Source organism: Pempheris klunzingeri, chromosome 16 (assembly GCF_042242105.1).
Source record: "Pempheris klunzingeri isolate RE-2024b chromosome 16, fPemKlu1.hap1, whole genome shotgun sequence".
Taxonomy (NCBI): Eukaryota; Metazoa; Chordata; class Actinopteri; order Acropomatiformes; family Pempheridae; genus Pempheris; species Pempheris klunzingeri.
The window spans coordinates 497,772-520,675 of NC_092027.1; the positions used below are offsets into that span (position 1 = coordinate 497,772).

The window sequence follows — 22,904 nt, forward strand, 5'->3', positions numbered from 1 at the left end:
AGGCTAAAGCTAACAGAGACTAAGGCTAACAGAGGCTAAAGCTAACAGAGACTAAGGCTAACAGAGACTAAGGCTAACAGAGGCTAAGGCTAAGAGATGCTAAAGCTAACAGAGGCTAATGCTAACAGGTCCCAGTGCTATTTACATCCAGGTGAGCAGATCAACGCACAGTTTAAGTTCTCACACTTTAACTCTGTTTCTGGTTTTTGATGAATTAAAAAAACTCTTAATTCAGTTCAGATCAAAGGTCACAGATTATAACGTGTGTGTGTGTGTGTGTGTGTGTGTGTGTGTGTGTGTCTTTTACCTAAACAGATTATCCATCACGTACTGGTAATTCTCCAGACTATTCTGCGGCAGGTAGCAGGAAGAAAACACGATGATATCATTCATACCGTCTCCATAGTAACCTGAGAGGCGACAGAGAAGGTACGTCAGGTGTTTCAGATCCAGCAGGTGATCATGAGGTAAGCACCAGGTAATCTGTCAGACAGGTGGTCCATCGTACCTCCATGTGACAGCACCCTCAGAAACGGCTCCAGGACACTCATGTTGACCCGGCTCTCCTGTGGTGGATCACCTGTGGAGAAACAGCGCCACCTGGTGCCCTGACTGTCCACCATGTCCTCCCGTTCCAGAGCTCCCAGTCCAGTGTGGTCGATCTCCAGTCCAGACCCAGTGTGAGAGTCAGACCTGGACCGGGGGCCGGAGCCGAACGGTGTGCGACGCCAGGACGCCACGCCGAGACGCCGCAGGTCATCTGGAAAACAACCTGTGATGTCATCAAAGGTATTTGGGATATTTCACAGAAACAGGCGGTCACTAGAAAATGTTTTTGTTTGTCACCCTCTGCCATTTTGACCTTTGACCTCTTACCTTCCAGGTCGAGGTCGTAGCTGGGGAAGGCCAGTGATTCGCTCTCAGAGGGCGTTTCAATGGCGTCCAGGTCGAAGCTCAGCCCCGTGTCATCATCGTCTTCAGGTGAGGGAGACAGGAAGCTCGAGGGGAAGTCGTCTGAAACCACTGACCCACTGCGACCTGAAGAAAACTAGCATCCGTTATTTACTGAAACAACACTGGGCACCAAACACTACCTGGTGTTAGCCAAAAACTGTCTGGTGTTAGCCAACAACTGTCTGGTGTTAGCCAAAAACTGTCTGGTGTTAGCTAACAACTGTCTGGTGTTAGCTAACAACTGTCTGGTGTTAGCCAAACACTACCTGGTGTTAGCTTAAAACTGTCTGGTGTTAGCCAAAAACTGTCTGGTGTTAGCTTAAAACTGTCTGGTGTTAGCCAAAAACTGTCTGGTGTTAGCTTAAAACTGTCTGGTGTTAGCTAACAACTGTCTGGTGTTAGCCAAACACTACCTGGTGTTAGCTTAAAACTGACTGGTGTTAGCCAAACACTACCTGGTGTTAGCCAAAAACTGTCTGGTGTTAGCTAACAACTGTCTGGTGTTAGCCAAACACTACCTGGTGTTAGCTTAAAACTGACTGGTGTTAGCCAAACACTACCTGGTGTTAGCCAAAAACTGTCTGGTGTTAGCTTAAAACTGTCTGGTGTTAGCCAAAAACTACCTGGTGTTGGCTTAAAACTGTCTGGTGTTAGCCAAACACTACCTGGTGTTAGCTTAAAACTGTCTGGTGTTAGCCAAACACTACCTGGTGTTAGCTTAAAACTGTCTGGTGTTAGCCAAAAACTACCTGGTGTTGGCTTAAAACTGTCTGGTGTTAGCCAAAAACTACCTGGTGTTAGCTTAAAACTGTCTGGTGTTAGCCAAACACTACCTGGTGTTAGCTTAAAACTGTCTGGTGTTAGCCAAACACCATAACAAGAACAGGAGAGCTGTATGTTGTTGTCTGTACGTCTGTCCAGACCTTCGTGGATCTTCTGTCACAATAAACGAGTTAAAGAAAACAAAGGTTGATGTTAAATGAGCAGCTTGATCCTCGTTGTGCTTCGTTACCTAGAGACAGACTGAGAACCGGCGCCACCAGGACTTTCTTCTTCTTTGGTCGTGACCCCGACAACGCCAGACTGCTGGGAGGAGCTACAGACAGGAAGTGAGGTCACAGAACGTCAGACACCTTTTTCCTGTTTAAAATACCTCGAATACATCCAGGAAAGATATGAAGTGTCTGTTTATGTTATGTACGTTATACATTTCTGATTTCTTTATTCTACATCATTTATATACTGAATATTATCTTGATCTGTTTTTAGAACTATTATGTGTTATTATTGTGCAGTATATATTTTTTTATGATTATTATTTTACCTCAATATAAACTATAGACAGAAGGACTTTTCCACATGGACACCACTGGGGGAGGGGGGCCTTAAAGGGCTAATGACGGTCCGTACCTGGTCTGTCTCTGCTGGGCGTCGATGATTTCGGCTCTGAGACAAACTCGTCATCAGCGGGTCCTGAAGACGGAGGACAGGAAGTGAGAAAGAGGAGAGGAAGAAGAAATGGAAGAGGTTGGCTTAAGGAGGTAAAATTACCTGCAGGGGGCGCTGCAGAGGTGAAGATGGACTCCTTCTCCTCGCCCTCCTCGTCTCCAGCGGAGGTCTCTTCTTCTTCCAGAGAGTTCAGAGACTCATTTCTGATCATCGTACCTGCTGACTCCACACCTGCTGCTGCCATGACAACGCCGTTTCCTTTGTCCTCTTCGACTGTTTCCTCCTCATCTGTGGACGAAGAAATGACTTTCAAACTTTTTAGAAACAGCCGTTATATCGCTCTCACACACCAGACTCCATTGACAAAAACAGCCATTTTACCTGGAAGAACACAGTTAGCTAGTTTGTGTTATTGTGTGACTTCTTAGCTTGGAGACAACACAATATTTGTGCAAGACTCAATAACACAAACTAACTGATGGAGGCACTTTAAGCGGAACTACTTTGACGGCTAATGCGATCTACCAGTCATTCATGTACAGGTAGGACACAGGTGTAGGAAAACAGAAGTTACCCTTTAATCAGAGACCCTAAAATGACTTCCAGTACCTGTTTGATCATCAGCGGGTGCTTCAGGAAACGTGGTCGGAGTTAAAGAGCTATTAACAGCTGCAGTAGTAGTATTTGCAGTACTGGTAGTATCAGTAGTATCAGTTGTAGTAGTTGTGGTGACATCCACCAGAGATGACCTGCAAACAGAAGCACTGTGAGGTGTTTAAGGACCTGACAGACCTTTCCTTTAATCTGACTCATTAGAAAGACTCTGCATCTGCATAATTCTTGCCTCTGATTGTGGAGCATAATTCGATCAGTTCCAAGCTGTTCTTTGGCTAAAAGCACTATTTTTTTCCACACAAATTCATGACTGAATAATCTTAGATATTTAATATTCACATTTTTGTTGGTAAGTAGTTCAAAAAACATTTACATCCACATTTGTCCTGATTATAGTCACAAACATGTTTGAAACAACGTTGGCAGCAGCTGCTCAGCTAACAGCAACCTTCATAATAATGAACCTGTGGGGAACAGTTGGACTTGTGTCAGCCTCTTTGCAGATGACACCATGTTCTTTCTCTCAAAAACTGATCCACTTAACTGATGAAACTGACGTCAGCGCCTCAATGTTTTCTACTCTGAGCTTTGATAAGAAAATAAATCTGAACGTATAGAGGATCCAAGTATTTCATCACCTGGTAACTGGATCCTAGAAAACTGGGACAAACTGGAAGTGGATGAACTCTGACCTCAGTGCATCTTCTACTTGTTCTTCATCTTTGGACTCCATGTTGTTCCTGATGACAAATTACCTGATTAGAGTTTCAATTTGTCCAACTGCATACGTCACATCTTAGAGGGAAATACATACTGTACATTTACTGTATATTTACTGTACATTTACTGTATATTTACTGTTTAAGTCACTGGTTATTTGCATATTTGCAAATTCTACACATAAAAAAGTAACAAAAATAAAGATAACATGAAATAATTCTGTACTGATTGCCGGAGGGGCAGATATACATTCAGATAAATAGAGAAGTAAAAAGTAAAATAATAGCAATAGAAGTAAAAATAGAAACAAGACACAAAGGAAAGTGACGCTGATGTGATTAATAGCAGCGATTCACTGTATGTAAACAGTGTGATTACACTGCTTGTATTAATGTGGATAAATAATAGAAGAATAATGTAGTACACATCAGTTATATATGCATATAATACTATGAATGGCAGTGATTCATGAGTACTTTTACTTTGGATATTTTAACCACATGGAGCTGATAACTGATGCTGCTGTGTTTTGTTCTCTGTTGTCACAGTTTTAACAGCAGCACATGTTTAATCTTAACAATGCTTAATGCTCTGGGTGTCTGAGGAGTCGTCTTTATTTGGTGAATACTTTACCGACAGGAGGAATCGGTCGTAACTCACAGGACTAAAGGACTTCTGGGCTGTCCACAGTGAACTTGACTTTGTGAGGCTCGTATCTGACTGTAATCTTTATTTAAACAGCTCTTATCTCAAAGCAGCGTTCAGGGCGAAGATGGAAGGAGAGCGGAAGGTTGAAGACAAACTACAGCCTGTAGAAGAAAGTACAAAGATTTACAACAGAAACACGACAGAGACTCACAGCAGGTCTGTTCTCCCACGGAGGTGACGGGAAACACCAGCAGCAGCAGCAGCAGCCAGGTGAGACAGGTGAGGCAGGTGAGACGGGTGAGGCAGGTGAGACGGGTGAGACGGTTCCAGGACAAACAGCTGAGATCACAGAGAAACACCTGGAGACCCACCTGATGACATCACAGTGACTTTTATGAGTTTATGAGTGGACTCTAACACCTCACCTGTCTCTCTCTCTCTCTCTGTGCTGGCAGCCAACAGGACGGCAGGGGTGTGGTGTGTTGCCGCAGCGAGGGCCCGGCCCCGTTACCATGACGACTGCCACTGTACAGGCAGAGGTGGTGCGGGGGAGGAAACGGCAGCAGCATGCTCGTACCTGCAGAGTGTACAGGTGAGGGCAGACTGCACCCGGCTGATTGCTCAAGTGATGAGTTATTATTATTATTATTATTATTACGCAGCCTGCAGTTTGTTCTGCTCCTCTGTTCTTTTCTTGCTGGTGTGAAGTCCCACAATATCTGGCAATAATTCGGCCCGGTGAAGCTGGTTTCTAGTTCTGGAAAGCTGAAGTAAATGTGACCCAAACAGCACGAGGTCACAGTGTTAAAGGTGCATCCACACCTTGAGTTTCTCGTGGACAGGTGCGTGAGAGGAGAAAACTATAGAGAATAAAACGTTTGGATGCCCAGTGCTTAATGAGGTAAAGCAGGGGGAGGTACAGGTACAGCCACACCTGCTCAGCTCCATGGAGAGTAGAGCTCCAGTTCTTATGTTTCCCTCCACAGTTCAAGGACTTTAATGTGCATTCTGTCAAATTTGTGCCACGTTGGTATGAAGTCATTCATGTGAATTTCCTTTGAATGCTAATACGCTCAGCCGCCATCTCTCCGGGGAAACTACAAAGACAGTTTTATATAAGGTTTATATTCCTTCATGATGAGTGGATTTGTTTCCTGTTTCTGCTTTTCTATTTATGGAATGTATTAGTTTCTGGTGAATGTGTCTCATCTGAGTGAGGATTCAGTGGATTCAGCTGTCGGCTACATTATACAGCTGTGAGTGCTTTGCATTGTGGGACGTAGCTGGTGAGGTAGTGAGGTTTGGCATAGATTGTGCATCTGTTAGCATAATGTGTACCGCACGCTACATTTTAGCCAAATCTGAATGTACTGCTGGTGTAAGGTTGTGATCATTTGATGTTCTCAAACTTGTGACGAGTGCAGTCGTGTTCATTCTAACTCACGTGTGACTCAAAGGTCTCACAAAGAAACAAGACAAACCGGTTTACAGTCCCGCTAGCAGCTGTGTAAGGCTGCACTGAGACACAGCTGTGCTTTGAGCTACATGCTAACATCAGAATGCTAACATGCTAATGTTTAGCGGTATACTTTAAATGGTATTGTGTTTCCTCATGAAGGCGTCCTCTTGTGATACTGAAGTGAAGATAAATGTTCAGAAAGCTCAGAGTGAGTTGATCCTTCAGTGGTTTTAGTCAGTAATCAACACTGTTAGCTGTTCACTAGCTAGCTAGACTGTTAGCATCAGTAACTCTAACGACAACCAACGTAACCACATGACCTCCAAGTGTATCGAGTTCACAACTTCCTGCATCAGTAACAACTTAGCAGGCTGACCTCGTTAGTTTAGCGTGTTAGCATGCTAATATCAGCTAGTCATCAGTAAACACCAGAACAGCCGAGGCTGATGTGTTTTTATTTAACTTTATTTGACACGTAGGTCCACATCAGTATAAAAACACCAGCACAGAGAAATCATCATTAATAATCTTATATTTAGCTCAATATGAACCAGGCCTTCGTGTTTTGTGGACCCCCCCACTCTGCTTCCTGTACTTCCTGCCTTTGAACACACCAGGTGAGGAGCCTTCAGCAGGTAAAGTTCAGTCTGACCCTATGGCCCCCTGGCCGTCCAATCAGAGCTCCTCCTGTCGGTGTGGGCGTGTGTGAGCGTTGAGCGCCGACTTCCACCTGAAGCTCAGCCCACACTGGGAGCACCGGTACGGCTTCTCCCCGGTGTGGATCCTCCGGTGCTCCATCACATTGTCCTTCCTGCTGAAGCTCTTGCCGCAGTCGGGGCAGCGGTGCGGCCGCTCGCCGCCGTGCGTCGGCACGTGTCTCTGCAGGTGATTGGCCGACACCGGGCTCAGGCCGCAGATCTCGCAGGCGTGGCGCTTCCCGTCCCCGGTGTGCGTCCTCAGGTGCAGCCGGAGGCGTCCTCGCTCTCCGAAGTGGCAGGTGACGGGTTTCTCCCCCGTCACCTGTCTGTCTGCCTCACCTGTCTGTTTGTCCTCTCCTGTCTGTCTGTCTCACCTGTCTGTCTGCCTCTCCTGTCTGTCTGTCTCACCTGTCTGTCTGCCTCACCTGTCTGTTTGTCCTCACCTGTCTGTCTGCCTCACCTGTCTGTTTGTCCTCTCCTGTCTGTCTGTCTCACCTGTCTGTCTGCCTCTCCTGTCTGTCTGCCTGCCTCTCCTGTCTGTCTGCCTCTACTGTCTGTATGCCTCTCCTGTCTGTCTGTCTCACCTGTCTGTCTGCCTCACCTGTCTGTCTGTCCTCTCCTGTCTGTCTGTCTCACCTGTCTGTTTGTCCTCTCCTGTCTGTCTGTCTCACCTGTCTGTCTGCCTCTCCTGTCTGTCTGCCTCTACTGTCTGTATGCCTCTCCTGTCTGTCTGTCTCACCTGTCTGTCTGCCTCACCTGTCTGTTTGTCCTCTCCTGTCTGTCTGTCTCACCTGTCTGTCTGCCTCTCCTGTCTGTATGCCTCTCCTGTCTGTCTGTCTCACCTGTCTGTCTGCCTCACCTGTCTGTCTGCCTCACCTGTCTGTGTGAGTCCTCTGGTGGATCCTCAGGCGACTCGGCCGGTCGAACCTCTTCAGACACTCGCCACACCGATGCTCCTTCTTCACCTGAGCGTCCACGGCGCCGCTCGGCTCGCCCGCCGCTCCGCCTCCTCCATCACTGCAGCCTTCGCCGTATTCGTCCTCTTCCTCCAGCTTCACCTCCACCTCTGCCAGACAGGATTGTGGGTAATCAGCCGTCTGCACCTCTGAACAGAAACAGGAGGAAAACATCTTCATCAATACTGATGCTTTATAGATGATCAGTTATTATTGATGCTTTATAGATGATCAGTTATTATTGATGCTTTATAGATGATCAGTTATTATTGATGCTTTATAGATGATCAGTTATTATTGATGCTTTATAGATGATCAGTTATTCCTTTCTCTTCAGTAACAACAGTTTAATAATCCTTTAATACTCAATAAGCTGTTGTCCATTGATAAAGTTATTAGTTATTGATGAAGCTTCCTGTATGAGAAAGTGGCTCCAGATATTAATCAGGTTCATCTTTTTATATTGATTATCTATTATCTAAGTATTGATTGGTGTTTATTGTGACATTCTCCTTCCTGTTTCACTAACATCAACAACAGTGTTACCATAGAAACACTAAGGTCAGTACACACACAGCAGTCACCTGTCTGTCTGCCTCACCTGTCTGCCTGTCCTCTCCTGTCTGTCTGTCCTCTCCTGTCTGTCTGCCTCACCTGTCTGTCTGACCTCTGCTGTCTGTCTGTCTGCCTCACCTGTCTGTCTGTCCTCTCCTGTCTGTATGCCTCTCCTGTCTGTCCTCTCCTGTCTGTCTGTCTCACCTGTCTGTTTGTCCTCTCCTGTCTGTCTGCCTCTCCTGTCTGTCTGCCTCTACTGTCTGTCTGTCTCACCTGTCTGTCTGTCTCACCTGTCTGTCTGCCTCACCTGTCTGTTTGTCCTCTCCTGTCTGTCTGTCTCACCTGTCTGTCTGCCTCTCCTGTCTGTATGCCTCTCCTGTCTGTCTGTCTCACCTGTCTGTCTGTCTCACCTGTCTGTTTGTCCTCACCTGTCTGTTTGTCCTCTCCTGTCTGTCTGCCCTCTCCTGTCTGTCTGTCTCTCCTGTCTGTCTGTCTCACCTGTCTGTCTGCCTCTCCTGTCTGTCTGACCTCTCCTCCAGCAGCTGGACTCCCAGCCTGCTGTCTTTGGCCGCCATCTTGTTTGTGTCTCATGTTTTCCCGTCGGTTGTTTCCTCCACAGCCTCAGCGGTTTCCGGTGGGTCGGAGGCAGAAACACACACAGACACACCGGGAGACACACCGGGGTAAACCCGGTCTGACGGTCTGCTAACCGCCGCTAGCCGTTGCTAACCGGACTCTGCTGCTAACATGCTAACTAACAGCCGTCAGACCCGCCGCAATAAAACACACCACTTCCTGTTTTTACCTTCAAAGTAAAACACTGAACTGAACGCTGGTGAGTGAAACCTTCTGTACAAAAAATAAAAGTACAAAAGTTTATCAAAATGTTCTTAAAGTCTCTGAAATAAAAGCACGTGTTGGTGTTGTGGTTGTTGAGAGAATAACAATATATTATAAACAGTTTATGAACTGTTGGATAATTATAGTTTATAATTAAATATTTTGTCTGTAAGATATATTAAAACTCTTATTTACAGTCATGTTAGTCTATGATTAGATCTCAAAGATTTTAAAGATGTCCTTTAAAAATGCTTTAAAAATGTTATTCCTTAATTCTTGTCGTGCTGTGTATCTCTAATAATCCCTTTGATTGTTTTAATATCTGATCAGAAACTTTATTCTAGTTTATTTCTTACTTTTGTGGGTTTTTTACGATGCTTTACCATGTCTGTTTTTATTTTGCTGTTGTGAAGACCAGCAGAGACCATCAGAGACCATCAGAGACCAGCAGAGACCAGCAGAGACCAACAGAGACCAGCAGAGACCAACAGAGACCAGCAGAGGCCAACAGAGACCAGCAGAGACCAGCAGAGACCAACAGAGACCAACAGAGACCAGCAGAGACCATCAGAGACCAGCAGAGACCAGCAGAGACCAACAGAGACCAGCAGAGGCCAACAGAGACCAGCAGAGACCAACAGAGACCAACAGAGACCAGCAGAGACCAGCAGAGACCAACAGAGACCAACAGAGACCAGCAGAGACCAACAGAGATCAGCAGAGACCAGCAGAGACCAACAGAGATCAGCAGAGACCAACAGAGACCAACAGAGACTAGCAGAGACCAGTAGAGAAACATAATATATATATATATATATATATATATATATATATATATATATATATATACACACACACAGAGAGAGAGAAACAGTATTATTATTATTATTATCATTATTATTATCATCATTATTATCATTATTATTATTATCATGTTAGTTCTAGTGAATCACTCTTTGTGTTTAACTGATAAACTCACTGCTCCTCTTTAAACGGTCAGAAAAGCGTTGCTTTGTTTTAGGACACCGCCTGTCCCGGGTGGGCGGGGACTTCCATCATCCAGCGGCAGACTCCCGCTTCACACCGTCTCCACCCGGTCTGTCTGCACCAGGCCGTCACGTTTAACGCCTCCTCCGGTCGTTGGAGCCCGGTTTGCAAACGATAGCCTGAATTTAACAGCAGGACGGAGCGCGCCGCCCACGAGTATTACCCCGTAGAATAAATCCAACACACTGGACAGAGTGGAGGTGCATCGGAAAGGTAAAACTTTGTCCGACTAATTAAAACCATATTTCTGACTGATATTCCCTCTTTACCGTCATATTAAGTATCTTAAAGTTATAAAGTCATCAGAAGGAACCTATCGGCAAATAAAACCCTCAAAATGTAAACTGCAGTAACGTGCTGACGCCAAACTCCATTCAAAATACTACTCGTTCCTGTTTCCTTCATTATTAGCATGTGCCTGATAAATTACGGCTTAAATTACTTAAACTTCTAAACTCCTTGTTAATTTATTCCAATTCAGACAATTACTTGAACAAAAAAGATGTTTTTCCGTTAAATGTTCCTTTAGCTTTAACTTGCTGTCGGACAGGGACTTGCTAGGCAAATTCAGCTAAAATGACTCAACGTTATAAGAAGTTGATTTAATCTGAACTCGTAGTTCGCTGCTTGGATGTCATGTGTACGCCGAATTTCTCAGTGTCACCTAATGAGGTCGAAAGGATGAAAAGTAGCTCTCCTGGTTGTTAAGCTTGTGCTGGAAACCATCTTGTCTTAAATTGCCTTTATTTGTAATGGAATTTTGAGTGGTCGTTAGCAAACACAGTGGGACTAGACTTGTGTTAGCTAACGCGTTACCAAGCAAACTTAGTTGCGCACATCCCAGTGACAGCGTGTCAACTCTGCTTCTTTACTTAGTTTGTGTGTATTAAACGTGTGTGACGCGCTGCGTCGATGGAAAATGGTGTTGTATTTTATTATTTTCGTAGTTTTTCTTGGATAAAAACTCTTAGCTAGCTAGCTAAGTGGCTAACGGCTAGCCTAGACTTTTAAAGTTAACCGGATGTGACGTTGCGGGGTTTGTTTGTGCCCGGTAGTGGGCGTGGCCTGTGGAGCGGAGAAGGATGTAAACAGCTAGCACGCCCGTTCACCAGCCACCGTCAGCAGATCCCGGACCCGGTGTCGGTAAGCCGCATCTCATCAAACTCACTCTTTGTTCTGGCGTGAAACAGGATCTGCCGGTGCCCGGGACCCGGCTCCCGCAGCGTAGTCGGTCTCTTTGTGGAACAACAGCTAACTTGGCTAAGTTAGCTAGCAGCGTCAGGTCTGCTAGCTCAGGGAGTTGTGGCAGCAGGAAGCTGCTTAATGCGGAGCCGTCAGCGGGTCTCAGGTCTCGGGCTTCTGTCTGGGTTCTGTCAGGCTCCTGGTGGTCTGAGTGCTGGAGTGAAGGACCAGGGACCGGCTGAGGCTGCCAGCGTGGAGCTCCGACAGTTAAAGAGCCAGGTTATCACAGGTGATGAGAGTGACTGAGCTCTGCTCTGTCTGTTATCTGACCGAGGAGCATCATGGGAGTGCTGACGGTCCCGGTGGCTGCTCTCTGTCAGTTTGCTGTCTGATAAAGTCCCACAGACACCTTCAGACTGTTTCCCTGCTCTGCTCTGACATTAACAGCTTAAGATAAGGTGTCCTCCAGCCGGCCTCAGCTCAGACACAGACCAGGTGTGACAAGGTCACCTGACAGCATCGGCGTGTCTCCCAGAGGACAGCAGGTCACGTGACAACAGCACAAGCCCCAGTGTGTGTTGAACTCTGGGAGGATGGACCCTGCTGGGGGCTCTTTGGACGGGGGTCAGGAGGACAGTCGTGACTGATGTAACCATCACAAGTAGCTTGAAGAAGTTCTGACCGAACGGTGTCAGCCTCAGATGAACAAGGTTTCTCTCTCGGTTGTTTTTAGTCAGGGTGGTTAGACAGGTGCCTCTGGTCATGTGATCAGTTTAGCTGGTGGATGTACTGATGTCACACCCGTTAGATGTAAAGTGTTTTCTGTCTTAAAACAGCAGCTCTCCCTGAACATGTTCTGTGTCGCTAAGTTAGCTGATCTGATGTTATTTTCTGCTCGGCTCTGGTCTGTGTGACTTTTATGGTTTTATATTAGTTTCCTGCTCCTGATTGGTCAGCCTGCTGATGACATCTTAGTGATGCAATCGGACTGGGAGGTGACAGATGTCCAACGTGCTGCTGGAGGTGCTGCGTTTCAGAGGCTGTGTTGTTCATCAGGCAGGAAGGCTCTGATGAAAGCCACTGTCCTGGTGCATTATGGGACTTGTAGGACCTATTGTATTTGTACTGAAAGTCAGGACGCCTGTGCCTCAGCTGCTCAGATTGTGTCCGTTCTGGTTTTAAACATCAGATATGAGCAGTTTTCAAAGGTTGAACTCGTTGATGAGTGCTCCTCTTTAACGACTCCTCTGTCTTGTTTCTTTCTCCTCAGGTCTGTCAGGAAGTCTGCCGACACAGGACGGAGCAGAGAAGACTTGATGTGACGGTCTGTCTCGTCACTGTCCTGATTGCTTCTTCCTGTCGACGGGAGAGAAGAAGAAGAAGAATATTTTCTGCCTTTAAGTTTATTGATAGATAATCGATTCATGACGAGTGTCCCGTGCCAGATACATCAGTGTGTTTGTGTAGTGAACCTCAGCAGGTGGAGGTGGGCTGACAGAAAAGCGGCCTCTACTTAAAAACAGGAGAAATCACTGAGGTTTTCCTGGTGGCCATGTTGGGGCCTCAGCTGCTGCCCGCCACCTCTGCCGCCACGCTGCCATCTTAGATCAACGTCAAGAAGTTTGTGACCAAAGCAGACGTGAAGCTGAGGCTGTTTTTCCCATGAAGGCCTCAGTGTCTTGATTTCTTTTTTCTACACTTGTTGTCTGTGTAAATAAGGACTTAGTGTTTGTTCTCAGAAGCCTTGTTCCTGATCAGCCAATCATGGCGGAGTCCAGCTTGGAGGCAGCGGCAGATCTGCTTATGGAGCACAACAAAGAGGATCCGTCTCTTCCAGCACAAAACATCTCCAAAGAACTGATCGTAACCATGACAACAGAGGGGCCGAGTCCCACGCTGGGCTCGGATGTCGGAGCCGAGGTCCGGAGCAGCAACGGTGCCGCTGACAGCCACCTTCCTGCCAAAGTACTGGAGGAGGATGCCACGCCCACGCCGCCGGAGTCATCCTCGCTGTCGTCTGAAAACGGGACGGTGACCACCATCGCCACAGAAGATGAGTCTCTGTCCGTTCTGCTCAGACATATAAAGGCTGAAGGAGGACAGGACAGAGGAGGAGAGCCAGGTGAGACTTCAGATCAGGAGTGGGATCAGCTGATTGGTCCGAATACAAACAAAAAGATCACAAATAGGACAAATCAGCTGTTTTTAAACCTCGACCCTCTCACACCCACCAGACTTCATTGACAAAAATGGTAGTTTTACCTCGCAGCTCACAAGAGCTGCTGGTCTACTGCTGCCTCCACCAGTTAGATTGTTTGTGTTACTGTGTGTCACACAGATGTTGTGTTTGATCTGAATTAACCCTTTAAACCACCAAAGTCTCACAACAACACAAACACACTGACTGATGGAGGCAGCAGCAGAGCAGCAGCTCCTGTGTCCTGTGAGCTAAAATCCCTGTTTTAGTGAATGTAGTCTGGTGTGTGTGCTGTTTGTGGTTAAACCAAAAGGATCTTCCAGGTCTCTCTCTGTAGGGATCCTTTCCATGATGCTGTCACACACTTAGAATAACACTCTGAGCCTGTCTATGTTAACAGCTTGTGTTTCACTCACATGATCAGGATATAGTAACAAGCCTTTCTCGCTGTTTCCTCGTGTTTTGTAGATCAAATGATTCATGAGTCACTACAGATTCATCAGTGATGTATATATTTATTAGCTGCAGCAGACTAAATCAGTCTGTTCAGCTGTTTTGTAAAGTTCAGACACATGAACCAGAGCGTTTTGTGTCTCAGGTGTGAGATGTGATCAGTGAGCTGCTGCAGAACATGCAGCTACCAGCTTACTGTGTATTCTGTAAACACACAGATCAGCACTGTGACCATGTGATCCAGGAGAGCCAGCCAATGAGAGGGGCTCTTAGAGAATGAGTGTATTTCCTCTGGGAAAGACATCACAGTCTGAAACCAGGATGAAGGGAATTAAAGGGACAGTACACCTTGTTTACCAGCTGAAAACCTGCTGGTGTGGTCTTCCTGTTTTAAGGTCTGCGTTTGCTGTCACTGGTTTGGATAAATAAAGTTTTCAGCTGGTTAACATTCAGGAAGTGGAGCAGAGGAGCAGGCAGCCAATCAGGAGCTGCAGTCAATCAGTCATTGTTATTCTGGGATCTGATTGGTTGCTGGCCAGGACCCTGAGGGGGGAAAAGACCAAAACGGTTAAATAATGAAAAAATAAGTGTTTTCTTCAGCAGCCAGTGTGACCGTGGGGATTACTGATCAATGTGCAGGTCTGGACCAGGACCTCTGACCTCTGGTCTGTCGTGTGTCTGCAGGTCTGGATCTGGACCCGGACTTCGAGGAGAGCTCCTCTGTGGCGACGGCGGGCGGCTCAGACGACCAGCGGGAGTCCACGGACTCTGCGTCCTTCTCCATCCCCAGCCTGGAGCTGTCGGACGGGGTCACGGCCACAGGAAACTCCCTGGACGTGGAGGACGGCCTGTCATCGTCCTACTCGGCTCTGGGTGTGGAGGGCTGCTCTCCCTCCACCGAGGTCCCCAGTCTGAAGGACGAGGAGGCGCTGGACGCTGCCGGTGAGACGTCCTCTGGTGTTTTACTGTGTCTCTGTCTCTGTGGGGGGGTCAGGGTCCAACATAAACACATGTCCCTAGCAAGCTAGGCTAACAGCTTTCCTCTCCTCCCAGTCTGTGTGCTAAGCTAGGCTAACAGCTCCCCTCTCCTCCCAGTCTGTGTGCTAAGCTAGGCTAACAGCTTTCCTCTCCTCCCAGTCTGTGTGCTAAGTTAGGCTAACAGTTTCCCTCTGCTCCCAGTCTGTGTGCTAAGCTAGGCTAGGAGTTTCCACTTATTCCCAGTCTGTGTGCTAAGCTAAGCTAACAGTTCCCCTCTTCTCCCAGTCTGTGTGCTAAGCTAGGCTAGGAGTTTCCACTTATTCCCAGTCTGTGTGCTAAGCTAACAGTTTCCCTCTGATTTCTTCCAGCAGTGGTGCTGAAATGCCTGACTTTTATTTTGGAGGATGTAGACTGAGAAACAGGATTGTTGTTGTTGGATCCATTTTGAAGCTGCATATATTGAATATATCTCTGTTTGGAGAAAACAAAGGGGGGCAGCAGTGCGACCAGCTGGAGTTCGGCGGTGACTCGTCTCCACTGACTCATTTCTCTGTCCGGGCTGTTTTCTGATTGGCCCACAGCAGACAGAGTGAGCAGGCACCAAGATGAATCACAGAACTGTGATGATTAAATAAGACGAGAGAGAATTACAGGAAGCAGATAGGCAGGCAGATAGGCAGGCAGACAGGCAGTAGGCGTGGGCGGTATTCCGGTTTCATCACCGTCAGCGGTGTCACAGACCGTCATCACTGAGGTAAACAGACACACACACAGGGGAGATGTACTTTCCACAACACCTGATGAACTAGGTCACGCTGCACAGGTAACATACAGACAGTTTAAAAACAACGTGTTTACCCTTTAAAGGTGAGTTAATAACAGGGAGTTAGCCTTCAGTTACATCAGCAAGACAAAACATCAGTAGATCAGATCTGCAACACCCCCCCCCCACCCCCCCCAAACCGCAATCCCTTCACTCACGTCGACAACAACGGCGTCCACACTTAAACGAGCCAATTCTGATTCACAGCGGTGTACCAAAGAGACGCTGTGTAGTCGGTTTCACAAAGATTAAATCCCACATCACTGATCTCTGATCTGTTCCCACCAGATCCTGAAAAAGATCCTCATAGAAGAGTTTTATGGCTCCAAGCTACATGCTAATGCTACATGCTAACGCTACATGCTAATGCTACATGCTAACGCTACATGCTAACGCTACATGCCCTCGTCTTGCCACTACGCTGCTTATTTGCATACTTGAAGCCATGGAGGAACAAACGTGGGACTTTAACTTTGAAACCTCTGAACTGATTCAGATTTCATTCATGGAAACCAGACATATTGATTAACAGCCTCAGCAGCCGTCTGTATGTGACTGTAGATGTTCTCCCGTCCACAGGGGGCGCCGTGGCTGCCGCCGCTCCTCCTCCGGCCTCTTCCTCCTCCACAGCTGCCGCTGCCGTTCCTCCGGAGGCCGGGCCGTCCATGCCGGCGTATTACCTGGTGAAGTGGATCACCTGGAAGGAGAAGAAGACCCCCATCATCACCCAGAGTGAGAACGGACCCTGCCCCCTGCTGGCCATCATGAACACACTCTTCCTACGCTGGAAGGTGAGACGCTCACACACACTGACGGAGGAGGACGACAGATACACTCAACACTTACATCACACAGCAGATCAGAGTTCAGTGGAGACCAGAATCACCAACCGACTGATCAGATCTCAGGCCGATCAGATCTCAGGCCGATCGACACTCATAATGTGAGTCAGTGTGAACCTGCTCTGCTCTGTGAGGAGAACGAGGAGCCAACCTGTGAGCACAGGTCCACCTGGAGGACGTGAGGCCCTCATGGAGTCAGAAACAGCCCAGCGGCCTGCTGCAGGTGGTTCTGTAGGACTAACTCTAACCCTACAGGAGCAGATACTGGGTTTGATGCCCTTTTGGGCTTTTTGACCTAAAATCAGGTTAATTCACCATCATCAACATTGATGTCTTCATTTAAATATATTGTGATAATTAATGCAAGTCAACAGTCACTCAGTCCCCCTAAAGATACTACAGTTACTCCTGTGGTCCTATATATTTTGGTGTGTGTGCAGAGAGCGATAGAACGACTGTTTGTGGTTAAACCAAAAGGATCTTCCAGGTCTCTCTCTGTAGGGATCCTTTCCATGATGCTGTCACACACTTAGAATAACACTCTGAGCCTGTCAGTGGATCAAACAAGCTCTTTTAGTGGACCTACTGTGATCAGGTGCAGTTGTCCCAAAGGATCACGTTGCAGCCATTGCAGCCCGTTTGGTGGCTGCTGGCTGAGGTGATCTACTGGACCAGTTCCAACACTTTTACTACCTACCAGTCACTCACACACCAGGATGTGGACAGAGAGGATCATGGTTCTCTGTTTGCTGTTTCAAAGTCACATGACAACATGACCGTACACACAATATGGTCACATGACACTGACGACCAACCTGACTAGACTGTCTTCACTGTAGGTAAAACATTCATTAACAATAATTTGGGTGAACTGACCCTTTAATCGTCATTAAAATCTACTTCATTGTGTTTTTTTATACGTTAAAGACTTAAAATCATGTTTCCAGGCTAAACTTCCTGCTCAGACCGAAGTCGTCACCACTGAGGACCTGATGGCTCACCTGGGTAAGATCTCACACACACACACACACACACCTGTCAGAGGAGTTTTTTAAGGAGAGAAAGGTTCATTTTTTCAAAAGTAAAATCTCAAGATGTTATTGGCTGATATTTGTCACATGACCTCACCTGTGAAATACTGATGTGTGTGTTTGTTGTGTAGGAGAGTGTGTGTTGTCTGTTACACCCAGAGAGAAGGCTGATGGGATGGAGCTCAACTTCCAACAGGTACACACACACACACTCTGATTTACACAGGTGACTTTCAAAATAAATGTCAGGCAGAAAATCTGAAATGTGTCTTTGTTTCTGTGTGTGTGTGTGTGTGTGTGTGTGTGTGTGTGTGTGTGTGTGTGTGTGTGTGTGTGTGTGTCAGAACATGAGCGATGCCATGGCCGTGCTCCCTAAACTATCCACCGGTCTGGACGTTAACGTGCGTTTCACCGGGGTGACGGACTTCGAATACACACCGGAGTGTATCGTGTTCGACCTGCTGGACATCCCGCTGTACCACGGCTGGCTGGTCGACCCACAGGTACGCTGGTAACATCCAAGTTAGCCTGTTAGCCTCTGAGGCTAAAAACAAAGCCCAGCTGAACTTCTGTTGATACAGAACCTGTGTGTGTGTGTGTGTGTGTGTGTGTGTGTGTGTGTGTGTGTGTGTGTGTGTGTGTGTGTGTGTGTGTGTGTGTGTGTGTGTGTGTGTGTGTGTGTGTGTGTTCAGAGTCCAGAGATGGTGGCCTCTGTGGGGAAACTGAGCTACAACCAGCTGGTGGAGAAAATCATTGACTACAAACACTCTGCTGATAGCAGCCGAGTCAGTGAAGGTAACACACACACACACACACACACACACACACACACACACACACACACCCCAAACCTTAAAGTAATGTTAAACTGAACCCTCAAACAGGAAAATGTCCACTGGTAGAAAAAACACAATTTGTTCTGTTTGTGAGGATCCTCATTGACTCAATGCATTCCCCAGACCATCACATCACAGCTAAATGCCTCACCCTCACCCTCACCCTCACCCTCACCCTTACCTTACCCTCACCCTTAACCAGGTCTGGTGGCGGAGCAGTTCCTGGAGTCGACGGCGACACAGCTGTCATATCACGGCCTGTGTGAGCTGAACACGACGGCCAAAGAGGGAGAAATCTCTGTGTTCTTCAGGAACAACCACTTCAGTACCATGATCAAACACAAGGTGGAGACACACACAGACACACACACACACACACACACACACACACACACAGACACACACACACACAGACACACACAGACACACACACACAGACACACACACACACAGACACACACACACACAGACACACACAGACACACACACACACACACACACACACACAGACACACACACAGACACACACAGACACACACACACACAGACACACACACACACAGACACACACACACACAGACACACACACAGACACACACAGACACACACACACACACACAGACACACACACAGACACACACACACACAGACACACACACACACACACAGACACACAGACACACACACACACACACACAGACACACACACAGACACACACACACACAGACACACACAGACACACACACACACACACACACACAGACACACACACACACAGACACACACACACAGACACACACAGACACACAGACACACACACACAGACACACACACACACACAGACACACACACACACACACACACACAGACACACACACAGACACACACACACACACACACAGACACACACACACACACACACACACACACACAGACACACACACAGACACACACACACACACACACACACACACACAGACACACACACACACACACACACACACACACACAGACACACACACAGACACACACAGACACACACACAGACACACACACACACACACACACTCCTCTGTTACCTGTTGTTAATAAAGTTGTGTCTCTCAGGGTCACCTGTACCTGTTGGTGACAGACCAGGGCTTCCTGCAGGAGGAGGGTCTGGTCTGGGAGTCTCTTCATAACGTCGAGGGCGACGGAAACTTCTGCGACTCGGACTTCAGACTGTGTCATCCTCCCCAGAGGGCGCCGCCTGCAGCCGCCGCCGCCCTGCCGTCCACGGCACAGGAGCAGCAGAGGCAGATCGACCAGGTGAGTGCGGAAAGGTGAGGGTGAGGGAGCGGCGTGCCGTCACCAGGTGGCTGACGGGTGTTGTTGGTCTCGGTAGGACTACCTGGTGGCGGTGTCCCTGCAGCAGCAGCAGGGCGGGGCCCCGGGGCCCCTCAGCGACCTGGAGCTGGCCCGCCAACTGCAGCAGGAGGAGTACCAGCAGCAGCAGCAGCAGCAGCAGCAGCAGCAGCAGGGACCGATGCAGGCCACACAGCAGGTAATAGCACTGCACAGGTGAGCACGGGGCCAAAAACACAGAAAAATAAGCACGAGGACAATTAAAAGTATTGTATCTATGCCCTCGCCGAAACATCAGTGACCCCCCAGCTGATCAATAAGGTCCGTCAGTGACCCCCCAGTGGTCAGAGGGTCCTATCGACAGATTACCAGGAAACATTTCACTGTTCAGTCCTGCTCTGCTAACACTGTGCTAGCTAGCATTAGCACTGTGCTCTGACAGCTCACCTCGCTAACGTTAGCTTATAGCCTATAAGTTAGCTTACGCTAGCTTACGATAGGAAGTGTTAGCAGCCGACAGAGAACCCAGAGCCACGTTTATATTAAATTCATCAAAGTAAAATTAGTTTGGCTTTGGCCCTAAAATAAGCTAAGCTAACAGAGAGTAATGAAACACAACAGGTAGCATTAGCATGTAGCATTAGCATGTAGCTTGGAGCTATTAAACTCTTCTATCAGGATCTTTTTCTGGACCTGGTGGGAACAGATCAGAGATCAGTGATGAGGGATTTAATCCTGTGACTCCGACTCCACAGCGTCTCAGAGTGTTTGTAGTCTAAACTGGTTTGTGTCAGTGTGACGCTGTCGGCGTCTTCTTGAGTCAAAGAAACAAACGTGATGATCGGAGCTGCTCTGGGTGTCGATCGCTGATCCGATCGGTACGTAACGATATAAAAAGGTGGTCTGCTCCTTTAATGCTGCTTCCTGTACAGAGGTCATGTGGTCGTGTCTCTGTGTCGTTGCCATGGTGCTGATGGTGCTGATGGTGCTGATGGCGCTGTCGTGTTTCCAGGTCAGAGGTCAGGTGTCGCAGCAGGGCGGAGCCAGGAGACGAGAGAAGGACTCCGACTGTGTCCTCCTATAGACTCTTCATCACCTTCATCATCATCTACAAACCACCAAACTCCCCGAGGCCAGTGTGTCTGTGTGCAGCGGGGAGGTCTCTCACACACACACACACACACACACACACACACACACACACACACACACACACACACACACACACACACACACACACACACACACACACACACACACACACTCAGCTCGATGCCAAACCCCAGTGCTTTGTTTGTTTCAGACGTGGTTTCAGGTTTTGGAAAGTGTGTAAAAGTGTAAGAAGTGACTGGAGTGTGGTGGGAGAGACACGGTGACACGGTGACACGGTGACACGGTGACACGGTGACACGGTGACATCGGTCCTTCGCTCTGACGGGTTCATTAACGGCAACACATCACACTGATTAATCAATCTGCTTTGAACCGTTAGTGAGGAGAACTTCTGGATCTCCAGGTTCAGGAAAATCAACTGAAACAATTAAGTAAAATAACAACAAACTACTGAGAACTTTCTAAAGACCAACGACTGATAAACTGAGCTGAAATGATGAGTTGATTGAAATGATCTGGTGATCCAGTAACAGTGTGATCTTGGAGCAGACATGTTCGCTCTAAACTGAATCTTTGGGTTTTCACCAGCTGGAGACGTCTGGAGCTCTGAACCTGAGACTGACTCCCTCACAGATTAATCCAGGAAATAACAACCAGCTCTGGTCTGGTCAGTATTAAGATTGTTGGGTCATTAGATGCAGTTTAAAGGCTCTTCAGGCTCTGTGGTGTTTAGATGCAGCCAACAAAAGACCCTCAAGCTGCTTAACTATGTTTTCTAACTGATCTATGAATCATTACGACGACGTGTTTTATGCGCTGGCAGTGACTGTCTCCTGCTGCTGGGACCAGTTTGACCAGCAGATGTGTCGTTACTGGTTCAGACGTGTTTTACTGAAGTCCCTTCAGATTCCTGGCAGGTTTTCAGTCGATGAGGAAAATGAGCTCTGACGTCCAGTTGAGCCTCACATGTTGTTTGATGACTAAACTTAAACTCCAGAATAATTAAATGTGACTTAATCACAACATTTTTCTTCGGAGCTTCGGCCAAACGTGAACTTTTTCTACAAAACAACCAAAGTTCATTAATATGTGATCATATATAACAGACACAGTTCACTGATGATGAGAAGCTCGTTGGTGTTAAAGCGGCTTCACTTCTGTTCACTGCAGAGCTGATTTTCTTCATTTATACAAAAAACAGCAGAATTTCCCTTTTATACAGAAGCCCAAAGCTGCCGAACAATAAAACAAAAGTAAAAATACTGGTGGAATGATTCAGACTTACTTCTCTTTGACTTTGATTATTTGATTCACTAATATTTTGATTGAACATGTTAATGACTCTGTATTTCTGACTCAATATCTCATCATGTTGACTTTGTAAGCCATAGTTTTTAAGCCATAAATACAACATATACAATAAAAAACTGAGTTATTGGGACAAATCTGTGAGATATTAAGTCTTAAATGAGATCAAGGAAAGAAATTGACGTTTTATCTCATATTTATGATTCAGTGCCTCAGAATTCTGTCGTAATGATCTCAAACAAGGTTTGATTTGTTACGTCAAAATTTTAAGGTATTAAAGTTAAATTTTTGCTTTTTATTTTGTTTCTTTGCCTCAAAATGATGACATAATGTCAAAGTTTCTAAATTATATAATTTTCTTTTGTCCTCAGTCAGTCTAGATTTACTAATATCTCCATAATTTGGACTTTCTACGTCATAATTACGTGACATGAAGTCAAAATATAAAAAAGTCAGAATTTCTAACCTTTCATCTAATTGTTTTTTTTTTTTTTTCTGGGCGTTAAAGGGCTTCCGTATATTTTTAATCTGCTGTGGGAACAAACTTGACCCGGATCGACTCGTCGGGTCTTGAACTGAACTGAACTTTAACCGTTCAGACCTGCTGCCAGTGAAGTTTTTCTCTTTAAACCAACAAAAGCTGGGATCTGTTCTGGTCCCTGAAGGATCCAGGAGGCCAGAGTCCGGATCTAAAGCGACTAATTTAACGCCACGCTGAATAAAACGGTCCGTGAACGTTTTAAACGGAGTAATAACAGTCGTCTCTGATCAGATGTTGTTGCTGAGGAACATTTAGCACTTAAAACTTTCCCATCATGCCTCTCTGAGTGTTCGGAGCGTCGCCGGTACTTCCTG

General features: G+C 46.9%; 2 protein-coding genes across 2 annotated transcripts in view; one reads left to right on the plus strand and one right to left on the minus strand.

Annotated features, from left to right (window-relative positions):
• LOC139215742 (BCL2/adenovirus E1B 19 kDa protein-interacting protein 2-like) overlaps positions 1–4,900 on the minus strand; it is a 7,593-nt gene extending 2,693 nt beyond the window's left edge. The window contains exons 1-8 of the mRNA XM_070846785.1: positions 4,812–4,900; positions 4,598–4,725; positions 2,506–2,691; positions 2,365–2,427; positions 1,967–2,050; positions 877–1,038; positions 509–760; positions 308–410 (exon numbers count right to left, since the gene is read on the minus strand). Coding sequence (XP_070702886.1) covers positions 308–410; positions 509–760; positions 877–1,038; positions 1,967–2,050; positions 2,365–2,427; positions 2,506–2,691; positions 4,598–4,725; positions 4,812–4,900 — 1,067 coding nt within the window. The remainder of the gene's footprint in view (positions 1–307; positions 411–508; positions 761–876; positions 1,039–1,966; positions 2,051–2,364; positions 2,428–2,505; positions 2,692–4,597; positions 4,726–4,811) is intronic.
• A 7,654-nt stretch (positions 4,901–12,554) lies between these two features.
• On the plus strand, positions 12,555–22,217 carry mindy1 (MINDY lysine 48 deubiquitinase 1). The gene is made up of 11 exons (XM_070846622.1): positions 12,555–13,245; positions 14,458–14,715; positions 16,154–16,365; positions 17,364–17,421; positions 17,579–17,643; positions 17,792–17,950; positions 18,140–18,242; positions 18,486–18,628; positions 19,392–19,592; positions 19,669–19,827; positions 20,641–22,217. Exons 1-11 carry the CDS (start codon positions 12,888–12,890, stop codon positions 20,710–20,712), a joined length of 1,788 nt encoding a protein of 595 aa, XP_070702723.1. The 5' UTR covers positions 12,555–12,887; the 3' UTR covers positions 20,713–22,217.
• Positions 22,218–22,904: the final 687 nt, after the last annotated feature.